At 44.6% G+C, this 22,701-nt stretch overlaps 2 protein-coding genes across 2 annotated transcripts in view; both read left to right on the forward strand.

Moving 5' to 3' along the window:
• The window catches only part of LOC127021790 (protocadherin alpha-6-like), a 100,087-nt gene that overhangs the window by 13,130 nt on the left and 64,256 nt on the right, over positions 1–22,701 (forward strand).
• PCDHAC2 (protocadherin alpha subfamily C, 2) overlaps positions 6,344–22,701 on the forward strand; it is a 36,057-nt gene continuing 19,699 nt past the window's right edge. The window contains exons 1-2 of the mRNA XM_050905592.1: positions 6,344–8,773; positions 9,704–9,717. Coding sequence (XP_050761549.1) covers positions 6,359–8,773; positions 9,704–9,717 — 2,429 coding nt within the window. The 5' untranslated portion in view covers positions 6,344–6,358. The remainder of the gene's footprint in view (positions 8,774–9,703; positions 9,718–22,701) is intronic.

Below are 22,701 nucleotides of genomic sequence, written 5' to 3' on the forward strand. Positions count from 1 at the left end.
TTCCTTGTTTGATGTTAGAAACTGGATACAACTTCTACAGGGAAAAGCGAAGCTCTCTTATAGCCGATTTAATTTTCGTTATTAGCGTAACAACGAAGTCTGTAGGGCTGCCGGGGTAGTAATATATAATGATATACTTATTTTTCGCGTTACCCGTTCAATTCGCCAGATACCCGTTTGGATAAGTACCATAGTTTTATATGGATAACTACCATAGTTTTATACCAAAGTGATATATGTAAAGCAGTATATTTCTTTTGAGAACGTATATTTTGTTGGGTTTTGTACTAATAGCAGCGTTTTAGACGAAGTAGGTTGACTAAAAAGATAAAATCACAGATCGTTGGTTCTAAATTGACCAGAATGGTGCTTATAGGTGTACCGAAAACCAGTAAAGAAAGTTGAAAACTTCATGTTCGTTTTGAAAAAAATCGTAGGAGTAGGTTATCTCCCGCTGATCCATAGAAAAACGTGAGCATGTCCCATGAATTTCTCTTTTCTTCCTGCATCTATTTTAGATCACTTAGTAAGGGCTTTACGTTTGAGTGCTTTGTGTATTTGCTGGGGATTGTGTTTCTAGTCTCCTTTGGTTCACTTGTGAGTACCAAGGCTTATCCCGGAGCTGGAGAGCTGTCGCTTTCTTTCCTTAATTCACATGGATGTGATAGAAGGCAGGAGCAGCAAACCGCCATCTCCTAAAGGAGAATCTTCTGGTTAAGTTCATAAGAAGGTTTAAGTAATTCTGTAGAAGAGGATGCAAAAACACAGCACTTGCGCACAGGTGTGGGAAGCAATTCGTTTCCTCGGGCTATGATGAGGGGCGATATGGAGTCTCTTAATGCCGACCGTTTGGGGCAGGGGCTTGGCTTCCGTACGGTTTCTCTTGGTTTCCCTGACTGCAGTAACGAATTGAAGATCTGAACGGGATTTATTATAGACGTACACTATCAGGAAATATTTCAGTATTTCTTTTAGAAACATAAAGCAATCTTAACTTTAGAAACAGAGCTCTTGGATGCTTTTACTTCGTAGCATAGTCTGGAGTCGTTAACAGAAGGCGCTAGAATATCCAGTCAGTGTCTTGAACAAAAGAGAACAATTTCGCGCAGGGTTGTCAGTCGCTGCAAGCCCAGACTCTCATTCCCGCCGCATATTGGTTTGGAGAATGACGCTGACCAACAGCGATGTTATCAGGCACAATGCAATCCCGGCAGCTGAAGCAGGGCTTGCAGCCGGGTGCGCTGTGGAGCGCTTCCGCGGGCGGCTCTGGGAGCGGGAGCGACGGCGGAGCGGCGGCTGCAGCGCCCGCACCGCCGTGGTGGCCGGAGGCTGTTTTGCAACCTCGGAACTGGGGATTTTACAGGCAGGGAGATGCCCGGCACGGCTGCCGGTGGAGTTGCGAGAAACGCCGGGTGTTCGGCTCGGAGCTGCTCTGCCGCACGAGCGGGACTGGTCCCCCGTACCCGCTGTCGCTGGTGTCCCCCCCCGGCAGCTTCCGCCAAGCCCGGTGGTCTCTGACTGGGGGTAAACAGACCAATCTATGCCCTCGCGTTCAAGAGGCGAGTTCTTGCCTGCGATACGCTGAATAGCACGTTGTAAGTCCGTATTTCCGCGGCTTGATGTAGGTATTGAGGATTTTCGTGGGGTTCGCTGAAATCTAGAAATCCTCTGCCTACGAGATTGTTCTTCTGGGCTCCTTTTAGTCATCTCCACCCCTCTGTCCCCACGTAGGAGCTGCGAGCTCCCGTGGCTTGTTGAAGGGCATCCTGACATCGCTGCCCGCTCTGCCAGCAGGCACAGCCTGCCTCCGCGGAGGGGGGGGTGTCGGAGCTGCGGGAAAAACAGCGGATCTGCCCGGCGCTGCGGCCAACAGCAGAGCTGCTCTGCCCGCTCCTTTCGCCGGGAAGGCGCGGGGCTGAGAGTGAGCCCGCGGAGGGTGGGGGTGGTGTGTGCTCCCACGGGGGACAGCGCGGGCTGCTTGCCACGGCAGGTTCCGAGCGGGAGGAGCCCGGTGTTTCGGGTCGCTGGGGGTATCGCCGTCCTTGCGCTCATCTCTGCCCGGAGGAGCTGACATGCGAAAGGCGATAGCGGGGTCCCTGCACCTCCGTCGGCGGCTCCGCGCTGGCGGTTTGGGCTCGGTCCGAGGAGGAGCTCCGGTCTTCCTCAGTCCGCAGACAGACCCTATTTACTGTCGGGCTCCCGTCAGTGTACGAGTTTTTCACGTAGTGATGAGGGCTGGGGCTGGCGGTCGGTCCGGGGACAGCTGCCGGCGCGGAGAGCTCATCGGTTCCCCGCGGAGGAGAAACCGCAGGGCTGTCACTCCGTCTGCTCCCCTGAAAGGATTCAGTTCCTTCTGCTGTCTCCCGCTGAAGCGCCGTGTCCTAATTTAGCACCAGTGGGCGCCCCTCGGTTCTGGTGGGCTCCCCTGGGATTTTCCCAAGCCTCAGTACCGAGCGGGACGTGTCCTGTAAACCTCCGCCGAAGGCACCGCTCCGCGTCTGCACAGCCTCTGATGCATTGCTCGCGGAAACGGCACCTTAAAATCATCGGTGACATAGATGATGATGTTTAAACACGAGTGGCCCTTCGTGTGGTGCAGACGGGTGCTCCGCAGCCCCGAGGTAGCCCGGTTTTACTATTCGCCTTTATTTTTTTTTTTTTGCCTTCGCTCGCTTAACAGTTTCTTCTGGCCACTACCATTGTTCCGAGCACAACGTGCACGGCTGGACGAATGACGTGTTATTGCCGGAAAAGGGGATGATTGGCTGAAAATATAAGACGGGGCGGGAGAAAGAGTACGTAAGGGATACGCGGGGCTCTGAGGCGGTGTAAATGCAGCGCTGCAACCGCCTGTCGGGCGGAGGGACGTGGAGGAAGCGCTCTGTGGGCACGTCGGGGAGCGGGAGATGATGAGAGGGATTGTGTAGCGGTGAGTGAGACCGCGGAGGTCCGGACCATGCCTTCGGGGTCGCAAAAAGTTGAATTCCTCGGCGACTCGGGTCAAACCGGCTTTAAGAATGGGTCAAGCTGAGGGAAGGGAATAGGGAACGGTTTGGAGATAGCAAATTGAAGGCAAACGTGAGATCAAAGACGAGGGGTTTTTAAACAGTGGTTACACTATCCGCTGTGATACCAAGGGAAGTGTCTACATTAAAGGTGTTTAATACGACTGATGTTCAAAGAACGTAATTAGGGTAAGCGACTTGAGATGGAGAGGAGACCTGTGAGACTGGAGACCCTGAAAAGAGGGGTTTAAGTGGAAGGGTGGCCAAACAAGAGTGAGAGTGGAGAAACTGAGTGTAAAGGCACCCTTGAGACCCCCCGGGGCAGCTGGATGTGGGAGGTAGAGCACAAACAGGAGGAACGGGCCTGGGACACTACCGAGCAGAGCAGTGGCTTCACACACAGGGCAAGGCTGGATTCTGCCCCACGCCACAACGGTGTTACTCCCTTCGCGGCAGGAGTGGCTGTGGTGTAACTGGCCCTGCATGTTTAATATTACTAAGCACTGGACTTTGGCCATGGCCCAGAGCCGTCTACCCGAGCAGTGTGTGGATCAGGCACTCATCCAGGCTGAACTGCGAAGGCAGTGCGGTAGGAGCTGGGTGTTGAGATAGTGCCAGCAACACACATGTTCTGGTGGGCAAAGCTGCCTGACTGCTGGGGACGTCACTGTCCACAGCAGAGTGTGGAAAAGGACAGTAGGACAAGGGATGCCAAAATACTACAGCAGGGTTGTAAGGTTTAAAAATGTTGTTAAAAGAAAGAGAATCGAAGGCAGGTTCCCTCAGAGCCCTGTAAACAAGCGTTAGGCAACACTACAGAATTAAAGAAAAGTAGCAGAAAGCTGAAGAAGTTATTTCGATGGTAAATGAGTGAATTAAAGACAAAATCGGTGTAGGCTGCCAGATACTTCTCAAAAGGTGAGTACATCTTGGAAAGAGGCAAATGTACAATTACTTTTATTTTGGCCGTTGTTTGTTAATCAGTTTCTGCTAGCACTGCTGCTATTTCAGGCACCAGCATGCATAACCACAGCTTGTTATTGCAATATTAAGATTTAAAGACAATCTGCCTTTGAGTGGGTTTGTCTGCTCAACAGGAGGACCTTGGGTCCAAAATTCTTGAGTTTCTTCGTTGCAAACCCAGTCACAGACGGGTGAGTAGAGTCTGTGTGTTTTACCTGTGTGTGCACCTGGGACAGCAACACCCAGCTGCCCGAGCCTTCCCAGACGAATGGATTTATCTTTGCCACAGGCCAATGTTAAGGGAAATTTATCAGTCTTTCCTGTGACTTTAATAGGTGTTATTGCATTGGTTCAGGGTGTTTGTAATGACTGTGCACCACTACAGAGCAGTAGAACTAGCAACTTTCTCATATATTATAGATTACATCATATCTTGGCAGAAGAGGAGTCTGGGGCAAATTTGGGGCAGGGGGAGTCTGGATGACAATTTTACGGTGACTAGGTGGGAACTGGGGACTTCTGCAGTTAGAAATCAAGAAAAAATCCAAACCCCAAGGTAAACAGCATACCATAAATACTTACATTGTATACTGTGTGCAATGGTCCATTGAACAAATTTACGTAGTGTGTGAGTTAAGGTGGATGCACACCAACTCTGCAGCTCCTGCACTCAGCGCACCACCTGCCCTCAGCTCTAACGGCTGCTGTAGCATAAATGCAGTAGAATTAAAATGCAACATTCAGGTACTGCCAGCGGTGCCTGGAGTTAAAAAATCATAACTGACCAAGGCTTGCTCCAGTGTGGGTAGGATAGGAACTTCACTGGGAGGTTTTGCTGAGTTGTGGGATGCAAACAGATGTATTGATTTTTTAAATTTAATGTATAATTTTTGGCTGTGCTCCCGAATTTCTCCTGTTTTGAAAGGCCATGATACTATGTATAATTGAAATGTTCTTTTTCACTTGCCCGGAAATTCTCAGCTGCATAAAGAAACACAATGAACGCAAGAAGGGTTAAGAGCTGTCCTTGTCGCACATTTATAGCCTCTTGCTTTTGATCAATCAGGATCTCATGATAATAAGCTCTCACAGAAGGAAGCTGGAAACAGAGGAGGCCGGAGGGGTTGTCAGGGCTTGAGGCCCATCTGTGTAAATTGCTGCTGAAGGTCATTCCAGGGAGGTTTTCCAGGAAGGTATTTTGAAATGCTTTCTGCCCTCTCTCACCTGCTTAGAGGGTAGTTGCTAACTGTGCCCTCGGTGCAGAATAGTCGGGGGAGCAGAGTGCTTTGACACCCCCTACCCCGTGATATGCTATCTCTGTGTGGTATCAGCTCGTCTCTCCCCACAGTTCCCGGGCATGTCCTAAATGCAAGACCTCTCTGGCGCCGATATTTACTTTTCTACAAGTAATTCGACTGCTGCAGCCCCGCCCACTCGAGCCATCCCAATCCTGCTTTCGCGGGCTGGATGGGAGCTCGTCTGTGGCTGCGGGTGATCCGACTGGGGACAGTCAGAGGAGAAGAGATCCTTCTCTCCAATGATCCGTGTTAATTTACCTTGTCCAGAAGGCAAAGCAGGGAAGAGGCTTTTTCTTTTTTTCTCTCCCCCCCGTTTTTATTTTTTTTCTTTTTTTCTTTTAAAGTTTAACAGGGGTAGAGTACTGCCTCCTTTAATTGTGCTCTTAAAACCCTCTGGGAAATGTTGTGCTCCGCCGGAGCATGCCTGGACTGTGCTGACCCATGTTTAGCCGATGGCTGTCACTTCTCATACGCGTTTCTCTTCCACCGCGCTACTCTGACAGCGTGCGGCAGCGCATCCTCTCGCTGCCTCTCCTGCAAGGAGCGGAGGGAGGGAGCGGGGTCCGCTCTGCATCTCTCCTTCACGGGAACGCATCCCTGCCACGGACTCGGGGGCCGGGACACCCCCCCCCCGGATCTCCGTCGGGGCGTTAAAAAAAAGAAAAGAAAAAAAAAAACCGAAGGGGAGGAGAAGCCGGCGGGTCGGTAGCGGCGGGGGGAGCGCAGCCCCCTCCCCCGGCGGCGCAGGTGTCGCCGCGGCCTCTGGGTGGCGCCGCCGCCGCCGCCGCGAGTCTAAGAGGCGCGCGGGGCCGCCGCGCCGGTCACAGCGAGCGGCGGCGGCGGCGGCGGGCGCAGCGGAGCGGAGCGGAGCTGCCGCCTCTCCCCGCAAGGCAGCCGGCGGCGCGGGGTGGGGCGGGGGGGGAGCCGCCGCGGAGCCGGGACGCCTCCCGCACCCGCAGCGAACTTCTCGCCTTGCCGCCGGTGCGCCCCGGTACCCGTTCGCTTCGCGCTGGGAACTTCGGGCGTTTGCTGAAATTCTGGATTATGTTCCTGCTGAGCCGGTCTGCGGGGAGCTGAGCCAGGGGAGGAAGAATGCGGGTCTATTTAATGGTCTTCTGCCTTATTTGCTGCACCGCGAACGGGCAAGCAGTGTATTCCATCGCCGAGGAAACAGAGCGGGGAGCGTCTGTTGGGAACGTAGCGAAGGATTTAGGAATAGATGCAGCTACACTTTCAGCTCGGAAATTTCGTGTGATCACCGGTTCAAGTAAGCAATATTTTAATATAAATGCAAGTACGGGGGCTTTGTCTGTTAACGAGCCCATAGACAGAGAGCAGCTTTGTGAATTAAAGTCTGCCTGTCTTCTGAATTATGAACTTGTGTTAGAAAACCCTCTAGAGCTTTATAGGATGGAATTTAAAGTCTTGGACATAAATGACAACTCCCCCAGCTTTCCCTTAAGTGAATATCATATAAACGTGCCTGAGTTCTTGACACCCGGGGCACGGTTTACACTCCCCAATGCCCAAGATCTTGATGAAGGTACCAACAGTGTCCAGAATTATACTCTGAGCCCTAATGAACATTTTCATTTGGAAATGCAGACACGTGGGGACGGGAGTAAATATCCTGAATTGGTGCTGAAGAAAGCCTTAGACAGGGAGCAGCAAGCCACTCACAGACTTGTCCTTACAGCCAAAGATGGTGGGGATCCTCCAAAGTCCGGTGATGTCCCGGTCATTGTGACTGTGCTGGATACCAATGACAATGCACCAGAATTTGAGCACTCAGTCTACAGGGCGAGTATCTTGGAAAACTCCCCCAGCGGCACTTTGGTAGTGCAAGTGCATGCCACGGACTTGGATGAAGGTCCAAATGGAGAGATCAGGTATTCATTTAGCAATACTACTTCTGCTGATCTACAGCGAATGTTCTTAATTCATCCGCACACTGGGGAGGTGACAGTCAATGGTGTTTTAGCTGTTCAGAGACCTCTCCTCGAGATGCTTATTGAGGCAAGGGATAACGGGGCTTTTGGCATGTCCAGCACAGCTAAGCTGCTGGTGGAAATCACTGACGTGAACAATCATGGCCCAGAGATAACAATTACATCCCTTTCCAGTCCCATTCCTGAGGATGCTGTTCCTGGCACAGTGATAGCTCTGCTGAGTGTTTTGGATAAGGACCCTGGGGAGAACGGGAAAGTAACTTGCCAGATCCCTGAAAACCTTCCCTTCCAGTTAAAGCCTTCCCTTGAAAACTACTACAGCCTGGTCACCAGTGGGTTTCTGGACCGAGAGCTGATCAGTGGGTACAACATCACCATTACTGCCACAGACTTGGGGTCTCCACCCATCACCACTCAGAAGACCCTTTGGATGCAGATTTCTGACGTGAATGATAACCCCCCTGTCTTCAGTGCTGACACGTTTGATGTGTTTGTGGAGGAGAACAATCCACTTGGTGCTTTTCTCTACCAGGTCTCAGCATCTGACCCTGATACAGGTGAGAACGGACGGGTCTCTTACATGCTCAGGAATTCCACAGTTGCAGGCAGTGCCCTGGCCAGCTTTTTGTCTGTGAGCTTGGCCAACGGGAGCATCTATGCAAAACGTGCCTTTGACTTTGAGCAGCTTAGGAGCTTCTATTTCCAAGTGGAAGCCAAGGACAATGGGTCACCAGCCTTGAGTGCTGCCATAACTGTGAATGTTTACATCTCAGACCAGAATGACAATGCCCCAGCCATCCTGTACCCCATCAGCCAGAATGGCTCAGTAGCTGTGGAAGTTGTGCCCCGCCTGGCTGATGAGGGCTACCTGGTGACCAAAGTGGTGGCAGATGATGAGGACAATGCACAGAATGCCTGGCTTTCCTATCACCTTGCCCACTCCTCTGACTCCACCTTGTTCCGCTTGGCACCGCACTCTGGCGAGCTGCGCACCACGCGCTCCATGCGCTCCACTGACTTCCTCAAGCACAAGGTGGTTGTGGTGGTGCGGGACCACGGGGATCCACCGCTCTCCTCTACTGTGACGGTGGGCATCCTCCTGGCTGACACCCTGCCCCAGGCACTGCCAGACTTTGACGACAGCGGGGAGCCACCACCACTGCTCAACGCTACAAACATCTACTTGATCGTTTCCCTTGCCTGTGTCTCCTGCATCTTTGCGGCGTTCCTCCTCTTTCTTGCCGTTGTGCGGCTGTGCCGCTGCCGGACTTGCTGCTGCAGCAGCTGCTGCTGTCCAGCTGATGAGTATGAAAAGTATTGCTATAGTGTGCACATGCTTCCCAGCTCCCACCTCCCGCCAGACATGCTGGAGGTCACCGGTGTGGGTAAACTGACTCATACCTACTTGTACAGGGCATCTGTAGGTCTTGGGCCTAGTAACAGCAGCATCCCAAATGGTGATGCTGGGAACATTCCCAGCGGCTCAAGGTTACAAGTGCCAGGACCCTGCATCCAAGTGCAGCAGGTCCAAAGTGATCGGTTGAGTGCTGTCCTCGTGGTAAGTACCTCTTCCTTTCACTTTTTTCTCCCAGGCACGTGGCTTTGTGTCTACACTGGGTTGCTGTCAGTGCGGAAGAAGGTACTGGGGGTATTGGCAGGAGAGCAGGTGTCATTTCATGGCACCTGGAGGAAACTTCAGTTCCTTTTATATCTTTGCTAAAGCCAAGATCTCTTTGGGTGAAATATGGTCGTGGGATGACAAAAGAGATTTTTCTCCCACAAACATTTAGGAGATGTTCAGACATAACTGAAGGTAAAGAAGATGTAAGTGAAAACTAAATAACTTACAAGCTGAGCCCTTGTCTTCAGATAGCTAAGTAGGGGCATGATAAGAGTCCATGCAAGTTTCTAATCCATGGGTGGTTCTAATCTACACTGTATGGAGCCTGTGATTTTTTTTCTTTTAATTATTTTTTACACCCACCCCCCAATCCTGAGATTTTTTCATTGAGGGGTGAGTATTTTGCTGAGCCAAGATGCTGGTTTACAATGCCCAAGGTAAGTCTGTGGTGGAATAGCAGGAATTCAATATCCAGCACCTCTTTAGGACATGTAACTCGTAGTGCTCATCTCTCTTTCCAAGTAATCCATAGGTTTTGTGAATCTAAAATAATTCTCTTCTGAGCCTCTGACCAAGTTGGTTTCTTCTCAGTAGTGTGATGGGTGACTTTGCAGGAGAAAATACCTTACTTTGATCACAGTGTAGGGCTACAAGGTGGGATATGTCTGCAGGTCTGATCTGCTGGGTGTTACCGTGTCACTGGTCCAAGAATCAGTTTTCTTATATGCAAAATAGCACTGGTTGTATTTTCAATAGGTGCTGTGAGTCATCTTTATATTTTTGTGAAGTTTTGAGATGTTTTGCCTGCAGACTGTCAAATTTCCTTAGTGTGCATAATGGTAACTAACCACTGTTGGCTCTGTCCAGGCCAGTGCTCTGTGGTAAGAGCTATTCCAGATGTTTCTAAGGAAAATGTAAGAACCCATGTTAGACAGACAATATGCTTCCTGCAGTTGTTTTTATCTTAATTTATGATTATTAGAGGTTGTCCTAAGTCTGTAACCATTATGTTTATTTTCATTTTTTAAACCATTACTGCACCTTTAAATACATGTAAATGGCTAGCCCCTTTTCGAACCTTGATGTAAGGGTAGCTTCAGCAACTTCTTTGGATAATCAAATACATATTCAGCTATATAGCACTTCCTTTTATAACTCTTGAATTTCCAAGTAGTGATTTTTAGTAAGTTTTCCCTTGTTCTAGAAAAGATTCCTGATTTGCTCTTAACTATGCAATTAGTTTATCATGCCTTCTCTTATTTATCTGTTGGCAAGATGAAATAGGTTTGTGGGTTTTTTTCCTCTCTCACTCTTTTCTGAACACCTTTTCCACATAAATCCTACTGACAAGGAAAGATCTTTTCTCAAATATTTGTTATTTGATTTACTTGTGATGGTTTACCTAGTATTTAATCAAAGTCATAATCAGTTTTAAGTTCTGTTCCCTGTGGTGGCAGAGGGTTGCACATGTCAGGGGTCCCTCACTATGCAAAGCGGGGGGTGTGGAATAAAGTTTGCAAAAGCAGAAGCATCAGTGTCTTTAAGTCATTGTAGAGTCCAGGAAAATAACAGTTGGCAGTATGTAAAGAAGAATTTGTGCCTAATGCATTGGTGTACTTTGGGAATATCGTTGATTATTTTGAGGATCTGAAAAAAAAAAAGGCTGTTAGAACCTTTGTAATGGGGAGCTAAAAAGCTTTTTGGCAATCTCTTAACTCAGAAGGTGTCTACAAGAACCCTGATGTGTCTTGGGGTGTACCCTTGGCTGGAGAGTAGTTCATAATTGCAAAACTTCTATAACAAAGGTGATATAAAAAAAAAACCCTGGCGCAACTGATTTCCATGTACCTATTGAGCAAGATCTTGAAACTCAGGTTGCCAACACATTAATGAACTGAATAATAAGAAAAATGCAAAAGTATCCCTGATCTCTGTAATGAGAACAACCAAAATGTATCTCATTACATCTCACTGTATTTCAGTCATTCAGGTGAATTTTTAAACTTGAAATATGAGACACCTTTTTAGGAGCTTTTGATAGTGGGCAAAATAAATCCCAGATGTCACCTTTGGCAATTTTATTTTCTTATCTCCTAATACACAGAAACGGGTAACCATAGAAGTGACCTACGTGGAAAGTCCAAAGGCTGTGCATTAATTGAGCTGAGTAGGGGAGCAGAGGCAGAGACTGTGAAAACTTATCTACCCTTAGAAACAAAAGGATGTCAGTTGTTGTTAATTTGATGCTGATGATTCCAGTGGCTAGTATACTGGAGAATCAGCTACATATATATACACACACATATGTGTATATATACAATTTACATATTTCTTGCAAAATTTGCAAGTTATTAAAATGGCATTCATATTCAAATAATCAGGAGTGGGCAGAAGCTGCAGTTTCTGTACTTCATGTCTGTACATGCTTTAGATTCACCAAGATTTAAAATAAAATATAATTATGTTGAAGAGATGCTTGGAAAATAGTTTCCAGCCATCTGAGGTGGGAAAGAGAACTGTCACTCATTCTTGAAAACTGTTCCTTAGTCCAAATCCCTGTGGACTTAAATATGATTTCTATGCAGAAAGATCACAGTCACTTTATTAGTGAGGAATATTTTTACTCATTCTATATTAAAATGAAAGGATTATAATTTTTCAGTGTTTACCAATAGAAATTTCAGTAAAAAATAAAATTTAAGTTTGGGTGTTAAGTAAATTTTGTCTTTAAGTGCTTTCAGACTGACTCATTTGGAGTTAAAAATATAAACATAAGTGATCCTTTGAACTTCTGAGGAGGGAGCATTGTATTTCTCCCTAAGAATATAAATGTAACAAAAAGAAAACATCAAATATGTAAAAAGCACTGGGAGCAACTCCATAGTTATAATTCAAGGCACTGGAAATGACTCCAAAATTACAATTTTAGCAGAATTTAAATATCTCCCCCCCTTTTTTTTTTTAATTGAGGAGGAGATTGCATTTTTTAGTACGTGGAAGATAGAAAAAAGTCTACATATATCAAAAGTTAATTGAAATTCCAGAAATTAAATGTATTTCAAAATTTAGGTTAACTTTATTCTTGGTGGTCTTTTGCTACTGAATTAAACGATAGGCTTGAATGATTTTTATGCAGACAAGTGAGAGCCTTTTGTGCTTTTACATCTTCTATTTAGGTTAGAACTAAAAATAGAACTATGTATGGCCATAATAGCAGTATAGTAAACTGTAATTGTATCTCTCAGTATTTTGCTGTGTCTTTCTGCGATGTAGCATAAGTGACAGCTAAGTGAAAAGCATGTTACGCTGTGCTGTATTAGAGACAAAGGCACTAGTGGGATTACTAAAGTAAGCAGTAGTTCACTGAGTATTTCTGGGATCGTGATGTGGCCATGGATTGTTACAGTTCTTTTGTTTGCTTGTGTTGTCCACTGTGCTATGCAAAAGGCCTGTAAGATATTTCTACATTCAGAGTGTAGTGACCTTTCTGTGATTTGATCTTCAATATTTAGGTTACATCCAAAAATAGACACAAACCTAGCAATGGAGACTATTTCTTGTTAAACTGTAATAGGAGTGGAATAATTTTGTGCAACGTGGCACGCATTTCCAGTGACAAAAATGGGTGCACTTACATTGAGACAGTGGCATGCAGTCTAGGCTGAACTGCTGCAGGCTAAGCATCAGCAGCTTACTCGCACAAGTAAAGACCAGCCATGTGAGTAAGCCCTCCCTGCATCTCGTTCTGATGGGAGCATGCCCCGTAACATAGCCAAATACAAGGGTGAAGCACCTTCTGAATTTTTCTGTCTGTGCTGATAACTACCTGCCTAGAACCAGCAGTCTTATGCCCGTATTGTAAGAATTCAGTTGTGTAGGCAGATTTCTTGGCTACAGAAGTTACTCTTGGGGTCAGGCCAAGAAAATCCTAGAAAGAGTGATGATAAAAGAAGATTCAGCAAGGGAAGCTGCTGTAGATTTCCCTCTTTCTGACCACTCCAATTACCTTTTGCAGAGAAGGATGCAGCTCCGATGTTCAGCAAAAGAACGCTGTGTCCAGGAAAGGCTACAAATGCCTGGGCTGAAACTTTGCTTGTCTGATGTCTGCCTTGGAGTATTATTTTTAGAGGTAGTAGAAGGGAGAGTGACAGAAGGAGCAGCTTGAGACAAAGGGCTTGAGGGGATGTGGAGAGTAATGTGACTGTATTTGGAGACACATAAGGCAAAGGCAATGATGGGCAGGGAAGGATGAGATTGGACGGCGACCTGGGCTGAGGGAGGGTAGATGTGAGTAGTAATTCTTGTATGAAAGTGTAGAACAAGAAAACACAATAGTCAACAATCACACTCAAGATCTTGAAAATAGAGGAAAATATAGATTTATTGTCATAAGATGGGATGGTGTCTCAAGGGGATGATTGGTCCACACGTGCCATGTTTTTGTACTACTTGCCTGTGCATCCTCTGTATCCTGTTGGGGAGAGGCTGCTGGACTTTTAGTGTGGCCCAATATAACTGTACTCATGCTATGTATTTTTGGGATTACAGTTAGCTTGTTTCAATGTAACAAAAGGAATTCTGCTAAGAGTGTGACTTGCTGAGGACTGTTTAAAGTCACAATTAATCAAAAGAATAGCAACAAAATCCAACACCAGAACTGAAAAGGGAGGCAAGCAGGCACATGGGAATGAAGATGTTCAGTTGAGATTTGTAAGGCAAAGAAAAGGACAGGGCAACAGCTCAAAGATTTGATGCTATCAGAGGCATTTGGAGAATAAAAGCAAATTTGACAAGTATGGCAAGTGGAAGTTAAATATCAGAGAAAGAAGGTACGTTAAGAAATAAAGAAGAGGTTTGTAGTCTCTAGTCTTTGAGCAGTCTCTCTAAGGAAAACTAACACATTTTTGTTCTTTGGATTCTTCCTTCTCCAAAGGAATGATTTTTATGTTTTGATCTGTTATTTCTTCCATCTCCCCCTGGGCTTGTCCCAGCCTGATGGGTCTTGACACCTCATTTAGTGGCTTTTAATTTCTTTCTTATTCTGCAAAAGCTGCCTTCTCAAAGTCCAACATCTTTGCATGGCTGGTCTGCAAAATCAAAGTTTATGATGTTCGTTCACAAAACCTGAGGCTGTTGGTTCCAAAAAGGTCAGTGCTGCTGTTCTTCAACCTTTTCCAATTCCTTTGTAGGGGGCATAAGCCGAGCAAGGAAGTTTTACAGCTGAATGGGCTCTTCATCTTTTGAACTACATAGCTGTTTCCCATGTGTCTTGGGAATGTATTTTAGATAGCTATTAGGTTCTGCTTTCTAGCCAATAGTTATATGGAGATTGGTGCAATATCCTTATGGTTAAAGTAGTTTTCATTGCATGGTATTAAATTCACAGGGTTGTGATCAGACCTATAGTATTAAGACTTGAAGACATTTCAATATAAGCCTGATTTCAGTCTTCTAACTTTGTGAGACTCCACGAATCCTAGTACAAGAGAGATATGGAGCTACTGGAGACAGTCCAGCGAAGGGCCGCTAAGATAACTAAGGGACTGGAGCATCTCTCATAGGGGGAAAGGCTGAGAGTGCTGGGACTGTTTGGCCCAGAGAAGAGAAGGCTTGGGGGGGTGGGGGGAAATCTCATTAATGTGTGTAAATGTCTGAAGGGAAGGTGTAAAGAAGACGGAGACAGGCTCTTTTCAGTGGTGCCCAGTGAGAGGAAAAGAGGAGGTTCTGTCTAAGCATAAGGAAATATCTTTTAATTTTTTTTTTTTTTTTTTACTGTGAGGATGCTGAGCACTGGCACAGATTGCCCAGGGAGGTTGTGAAGTCTCCATCCTTGGAGATATTCAAAACCCATCTGGACATGGTCCTGGACAGCCTGCTTTAGTTGGCCCTGTTAGAGCAGTGGGGTTGGACGAGATGACCTTCAGAGGTCCCCTCCAACATCAACCAGTTTGTGATTCTGTGTTGTCATTAATGGAGGAGTGTGGTGGGTGTGCCCTACCTTACAGAGCTGTGTGATGATGATGGAGAAAAGGTGCGACTTCCGGGATGCGAAGTATATCCTCTAGTAAGTTTCCATTGGATAAAATACTCTTGGGCAGTTCCTGGGGGAGAGGGTGGTGCTGGGCTACAAATGTGAGGTATGTCTTGCTAAAGTGTGGGTAAATGCTTGAGGATTGCAAAGAGAGATTGTGGAGATTTTTTTTTTAGACTTAACAAGTTTAAGCCTTTGGTTTATCATAATTGAGATAATAATAACTAAATTAGGCCATTTTAAAGTTAAGGGATTTAGCAAAACTGTTGAGTTTCATGTTTGTGCCTACAACATGGACCAAGTGTGCTGGTCTATAAAAAGCAATGTTCCTGGACATTTATTGCTCAGTCAAAATTAGCCCAGTGGAGACTGGCGGAGAGGGAGAGAATGGGTTAATGTAACAAAAGTTTTTAGCAACTAGGTACTCTGTGAGAGGATTATCTATCCATAGGATCTGTAGTGCCAAGGAATTTCTATCTGAAACATCACACTCTATAGACTTCGATGAGAGTCAAGTTTTGTTCGTATGTACTTTGGGGAATCTTTTTTGGACAGAAAAGGGGAAAAAACCCAAACAAACCCTCAATTACACGTTTGCTCAGGGAGACCTTTTCTGTGTTTTTCATTTTCACTTGTCTTAAGTTACCAAAGATACCAAGAACTCGAAACAAGTGGCATTTGGTTAGGCCTAAAAAAACTGCAGAATTTGAGGAGTTGTGTTTAGTACTAAATGGGAAATTTAGGAATACTGATAAATGCCAGTGAAAGTGCTACTCAGGGTAATTGATAAGTTGAATGTTCAGTGACTAAATCCTGTGGAAGGGCATGGGTCTTGCAAAGAGCATAAGAATACTAAAGATGCTGAAACAGGACTGACTTAATATTTTATATTGTAAACCCAATGACCCCTGCAACAATGTAGGCTGAGGTGTTTGGTTTTTTGGGTTTTTTTTAAGGTTTTCAGATTTGTAGCCAGAATCCCATTTGCTTACATTACCCATTCTTCCTGTACCCCTCACACCCCCAGCCCTTAAAAAAAGGAAAAAGAAAGTCTAGCTAAATTTATTCAAATAATCTTAATTCTGCTCTATATGTCAGCCTGCTATTTATCTCCAACAGGCTTACATCATGAAAAAAATTTCTAATATTTCAGGAATCATTAAAATGTGATGTTGTAAACATATTTCCTTCTGTTGACTCAGTTTTCTTCTTTGTAGAATCCTAGTCTCATGGAGCATGGCCTATATCAATTCTATTGTCTATTTATATTCCTACAAGTGAATCCTTCACCTGTGTGGGTTTTTTTGTTGTTGTTGTGGGGTTTTTGGTTTTTTTTGTTTGGTTGGTTGGTTTTTTTGGTTGGGCAATCATGAATACCCTAAAGATAATAAAACTCTAAAGCTATATGTTTTCAATATAATATTGGTTAGGAAGGAAATCTGGTGGAAAAAGAAAGTGATTTCTTCCTTCCAGTCAGAGGAGATATAACTGCCACCTTGTCTCACCTTTTTTGGGCTGGTAAAGTAAAATCACACTAGCAAATGACTTGTCTGATCTGAGTTGCCAGCTGGAATACCTTCAAAGGATTTTGGGTTGTTGGTTTAGGACTGCTATTTGCACTTTCATCTTTGTTTTAATCTTATTATATATTTGTCTAGGGATTAGAACTAGCAAGTTCCTGTCTTCTCTTTTACAACATCATGCTTCTCTACAAGGCATTCAATTTCTTTAATGCATCTCACCTTATTTGAAAAACTACAAGAAAAATTAACCCGAGCTAATGCAGAATATGGAAAGATGCCAGTTAGATCATGGTCAGACCATAGCTGTAGAATACAAATCTGCACTGAAGAATATTGTCATTTTGGAGCTCTTAATCTGGTGAGGCCCTTTACTATTGGAATGTTATGTTTCATGAAAAAGCTTTTCTTCACTCAAGCTGCTCAAAGAGGACCCAGATGTTTTTGGATAAACTCTGAATTGAACCATCAAGCCCTGGAGCTGTAAGTCACCACTGTATGAATTAGTAGTTCATCACCAAGTAGTTCTCTGTTGTATTGTTTGTATTATCATCTAGGATATGGGACCAATGTTCTTTAATGTAGGTAATTTAGGGTCTTGGAAAACAGCCAATATTGGAGTTAAACTTGATTGGGAAAAAAAACCTCCAACAAACAAAAGAAACCAACCTCCCTCCCCCCCAAAACCCCCGAAACAAACCCCCAAAAACCATTAGGGGGGAATTAACAGTAGTTTTCCACTACCTAACGGGCATTGCAGTGACGGAAAGAGAGGAAATAGTTACAAATTGCAGCAAGAGAAATTCTTGCTGGACACGAGGAAGAAATTCTTCCTTGTGAGAGTGTTGCAACCCAGGGACAGGACCCAGAGAGGTGTTGGGATCTCCATCCTTGGAAATACTCAAACCTTGACTGGACAAAGGTCCTGAGCAACCTAATCTACCTGTCAGGTTAGCCCTCCACCCTTTGAGTAGGAGGTTGAAGTAAAGACCTCCTGAGGTCCCTTACAACCTCAATTTTTTCTGTGATTCTTTAAAACGTGGCAAAATGTAAATATTTAAAAGTTGTTATAGCCTTTCAAAAAATGATGCTTCATTCCCTTTCCAAAAACTGTACTGGGGTGTTTACAGGGGTTCTGAAACTACTGTATATTTCCCAATAGATGCTCGAATCCCACTGTGAAAGATATGAAAATCATGCCAAAACATCTGACTTCCTTTCCTGTCAGATGCACAGCTGGTGGCATCCCCTGTCACGGATCCTAATGCTGGGTTGTACCCAGCTGCCTCCAGCTGGAACTACAATGATGGTCATACCCAGGTAACACAAGTTTAGGAAGCTCTGCTTTGCCACACAAGCATGAGATCAAAACCACACATACCTAGCTTTGGGGAAAGTTTTGGTATCTGAAACCAGCTTTGTACTTTTAATTGTAGTCTTGAGTTCTCTTCTGAAAGAATCTTTTTCTGCAATAGAATAGCTATTTTCCTTTTCTAGAAAGCATTTATGCTAATAATTCAGCTCCCACAGGAAGCCTAGATCTTACCTTTATCCTCAGCTATATGTAACTGAGAAGATGTTAATTTTCTTCTCTCTCTCTCCCCTTATAAAATGAGAGTTCCTTAGATAAACCAGCACTATATAAATGATGAGCCTGGTGACACAGTGGAAACAGCTGTTGGTCATGTGCGCTCAGGGTTCTAGGGTAACTGTAAACAGGGAAAAGGAGAGATACTCCATGGTGTAGTATCCTGATTCAATGGGAAGTTGTGGAAATGGCTTTACTGCAGCTGTTAGTTTGTGGTCTACTATATAAGAATCTGTAGCTCTCCTTTTGCAAGGAGATCCTATTCTACTCTTTCTGCTCTGAAATTCACAGGTTCTGTCGCTCTGTCTTGAACCTGTTGGTAACTCTAGCACCCAAGCAAAGTTGATGGAAAGGGATTATACACAATCATTGTAGTCTGGTTCACTGTTTGATGAAAGCAATGATGAATGTAATCAGGAAGTTGATTAAAGTAAATGTCAGTTTTCATACATCATACATACTGAATAATTTAATCTTCTACATATGGCCTGATTTGAAAGGATACATTGTGTTAATGTTTTTTTGCTTCTCCTGGATGACATTTTGTGAACTGTTGAAAACAGTGCTAAAGAGGCAGACAAATTAATGGGGTAGAGATACCTGCCAGATTAGAAATACCGGTAAGATAAAAGAACAACAGAAGTGGTTTTTTTCCTAGTGCACTTAGATTAAGTATCATTCTGATTTAATGTAAAATTCAGTTTACTGAAAATCATTGTTAATACTTCAAAATGAACCTGTACCTACCTAAACCTATGCCTGCACTGTATCATTGATACCAGCTGAGAGCTAACTATCTGTGATGGTAGCAACTGCACTGATACTTCCAAACTGAAGTCCTGTAAGGAGCTTTTAGTTCCTTTTCCCTTCTGCCAGATAGCAAGGAGGTTTTTGGAATAATTCATAAATCTCTCCTTTAAAATATGAAATTATAATGCCATCCATAAATTTCATTTGTAATGACCTTTTGAATGCTTACTTATCTACTTGCAATCAAGATTCTAATTAATTTTATCAGAATTTATTCATTCATTGTGCTTTTAACCATCTTGTGGTCAGTAGTACATAGTATACATGGGAGGAAGAAAGAAATATTTGAGCACCTGCAACTGTATTTCACCTCACTTCACAGCCTTATTATTCTCCCCTCACAGGGGATTCTTATCTGAGGTTACACTATTTTAAGACTCATGGAGAAGTTTAACTTTTACACTAGATCTAGTAGTCAAGATTAGACAGCTTGCAGATTTTCAGGACTACCATTGATGCTATTCTGCCATTAGAGAAGGGAGATGATCATTTGTTTAATGAGACAGCACTTGCTTCTGGACTTGGAGGACTTTTGGGGAGTCTTGGATTCCATCTCAAGGCAGTCCAAAACATTGAAAAAGCCGAAGATACCTTTAAATGTCCCTATTCCCTCCTATCTGATTCTGTAGAACAGAAGTCATGTTAGAATAGAAGTAGCAGAAGAATGGAGTTAGAATAGCTATTGTTTTGTTGTGTTGTTTTTTCCCCCTGAAAACATTGCCATATTTTTTCTCATTTGTTAAAAAAAAAAAAACAAAATAAAACATTGGCTCTAAATAAATCATAGTCTTGGCATAAGCATTTTTCATGTGCACTCTGGAAAAGTTCCATAACACGTGGCCATTTAAAACAGAATAAAAATCCCAAACAAATGTATATTACATTATCTCATAATATATTTCATCTCTGTATACCAAGGGCTTCCAGCCACCTCCACAGAGGTAGCAGAATTATCCTTTTTATCAGCCATGATGCTGTAAAATTAGACTGTTCCAAGTATATGTTTGGCTGCTGCTAATGCTCAAGCCTGGTTTGCTTCCAATAAAGCTGGGAGAATTTTATGTATAAAAGTGCTCTGCCTGAAAGATACTTTTTAGTTACTATTATAAGTAGTGTTGAGTGACTTAATATCATGCATTTTTAATGTAATATTCTTCCAAAAGGAATGTTTTTCAAAATACTTTCACAGAGAGAAACTGGACAGTAGTAATTACTGTATATAGTAGCATCTTGTGTTCAAACTGAATTTGCTTCTAGTAGCGAACCTATATTGTTTATATGGGGGATATTTTGCTTAAACCAAAGGATAGGTTAATGTGCCATCTGAAGAGAACTCTGTCACCTCAGTAACAGATGGAAGGAAATTCAGCAGTGTGAGCAACTTTCAAATTACTCTTTTGTTTAATGAAAGCAACTGCGACTGGTTATCTTGGAGCTGTGGACTTTTATATTTCCAGCTCCGTCCATTATTGAATGAATGAAAACCTTTCAGTGTTTCAGGCTGTGTTCATACCACTGCCTGCTATAAAACTGGTCTGATGCTATTCATTATAAAAACCCTCTAGTCTCTCAGGGTGGTGATATGTGTGAACCAGGGATTGCCTGTTAGACAAATTTGACTGAACAGGTCGGTTGTTCCTCAGACTGAGAGTAGTGAAAAATATTCTTTTTGCCTCTAATAAAAATGTGTCTGATCTTTCCTTTAAAAGTCTTACAGAAATATATTTTGGAAAAAGGACTTGATATTTGTTTTGGAGTGGTCTTTGTGTCATGTTTGATAGCCATTAAGATCTGCTAAGGTTGGCTGAGTTACAAGCTTTTGAGAAATTCTTGTTCACTGTACTTGGTAGATACTTGCAAGAGCTGGAAAGCTCAGTTCCCTCTGAGTTCTGCCAGCATAGAGCCCTGTCAGCCAAGAGCTGTCAGGACCTTCCTGTAATTGCAGTTTTATGATTGTGGTCCAGACCAAAGTTGGGGCTGGGGCTGGGGCTGGAGCTGAGAACAGGAAGACTGGGAGCAAAAAAAAAAAAAGCAATGGCCAGTCCAGGACCAGGGTGCAGGGAAGGGGACAGTCCCTAATTTTAGTGCAGAAGGTGTAGAAATGCATTGCACAGGAGGAGACCAAGTGATCCCATGAGCAGAGCACTGAACTGGGTTGTGGGAAACAGACAGGATCTGTTCTTGGTTCTCCTGCATGGTCTTGACATGTCCTTCTGCCATTGTGAGTCATTTTTCCATCGTGAATTTATGTCAGTCATGCTCCCTGCTCCTTTATGAAGTACTTCGACATGTTCCAAAGTGAAGTACCCAATATAAGCTAAGTGTTGGTGAATATTATGCATGTCAGGGAAGTCGGATGGGAACTGGCAGGAGGAAGAGCGAAAGCTGGGAGGTGACTTGGAGAGGCTACCAAAAAAACTGCTGAACGGAGGAAAGAAAGATGTGGAACAGATGACACCACCCGCCCCCCCCCCCCCCCCCCCCCCCCCCAAAAACCAACCCTGACACATGAGAATCCAAATCCAATAGCAAGTTATGTTAAGAGTTTAGTCAAATCAAGAGTAGTATGTGTATTTGGAGAGCTGTTATATATATTGTCTTCTTATGGAGTGGAAGGAAGGAGGCTTTATGAAGATTTCATTGTCTGACTGCAGTGGTGTGAGTGGTGTGTAGAACCTTAGAAGAAGGGGCATTTATTTGGACATTGGTGAAGAACATTATCAAGTGCCACATGAGAAACTGTTAGAGAAGCTAGAGATGACAATGATGATGATGAACAGAGAAATAAAGAACTGACTTTAAATTCCAGATACTTGTACTAGAGGGGAAACTATCCAGAGGGATTTTTCTAAAGTAGATCCTTATGAAAGTTCATGACAGAAGAAGTAAAAGTATAGTTTGTTCAATACAGAAATATAAAAGATGCAATTGCTATAGAGGAAGGCTGGAATGTCATACAAGGAAGGAGTATACAGTCTGGAGGACTCAAGTGAAATGTGGAAGGAGGGTGTCTGCTCCTTTAAAGGTATCTGGTCAAAGGAACCATAAACAAGAACATACAGAGACAAACCTGACGGAGAAATGGTAAGGGAGGTAGAGACAAGAACAAATCTGGTCAGTCACTCTAATTGGTAGGGATATTTGGAGTGTAAGAATGTTTGGGTTTTCCGGTAAGATTGCGTGACTAAGGACCTTGCCAGATTGGGATGATAAGGAAAGGGTGGGAGGCAAACACATGGAGACATAAAACCTGACCAATAAGCATAACAAAGACAACAACAGAAACAAATTTAGTCAGTCCCATTAACTGATGGGCTATCAAGAAACTGCAGGCAAACTGGGACTTTGCAGCTAATAAGGATGTAAACCTGAGGTCCCAGCATCAGTGGTTCGAGGGGCCATAGCCCTCTGGATCTTGGTGGGTCCTACAGACTTTGTACCTGGAGTGTTGGCTACTGGGGGCACCGGCATGAGTGGACTGGGTGCCAGTTACTAGAGTCAGAGGGGGGCTGTAGGTGCCCCCAGCCGGTGGTGTCAGCAGCTGGAGTGAGTGGGGGTCTCTGTCCCAGAAACCAGCCTACTGGGGGACTGGCATGAGTAAGGGGCTCAGCACCAATGGCTGGAGTGGGATGGCAGGTCACAGCCCGTGTGCCTGGTGCTGGCTGCTGGGGAGCAAGTGTCTTGTATCTTCCCCAAATGGGTGTATGTGGTGTGTGCATGTGTACTCACCAGCAAACATCAAGCTGGACAGTACAGGGAGCCTTAGATCTGGGCAGGCAGGGGCCCATGGTATCCAGGGGGACCCATGAGTGTGGGGTACCTATTGGATGAGTAAGTGTGCCGCGTGTTTGCAGCGAGCATCAAGCTGGACCAGCCAGAGAGTAGGGGACCCATGGGGCAGGTCAGAGGGCCGGGA

Source organism: Gymnogyps californianus, chromosome 14 (genome assembly GCF_018139145.2).
Source record: "Gymnogyps californianus isolate 813 chromosome 14, ASM1813914v2, whole genome shotgun sequence".
Lineage (NCBI taxonomy): Eukaryota > Metazoa > Chordata > Aves > Accipitriformes > Cathartidae > Gymnogyps > Gymnogyps californianus.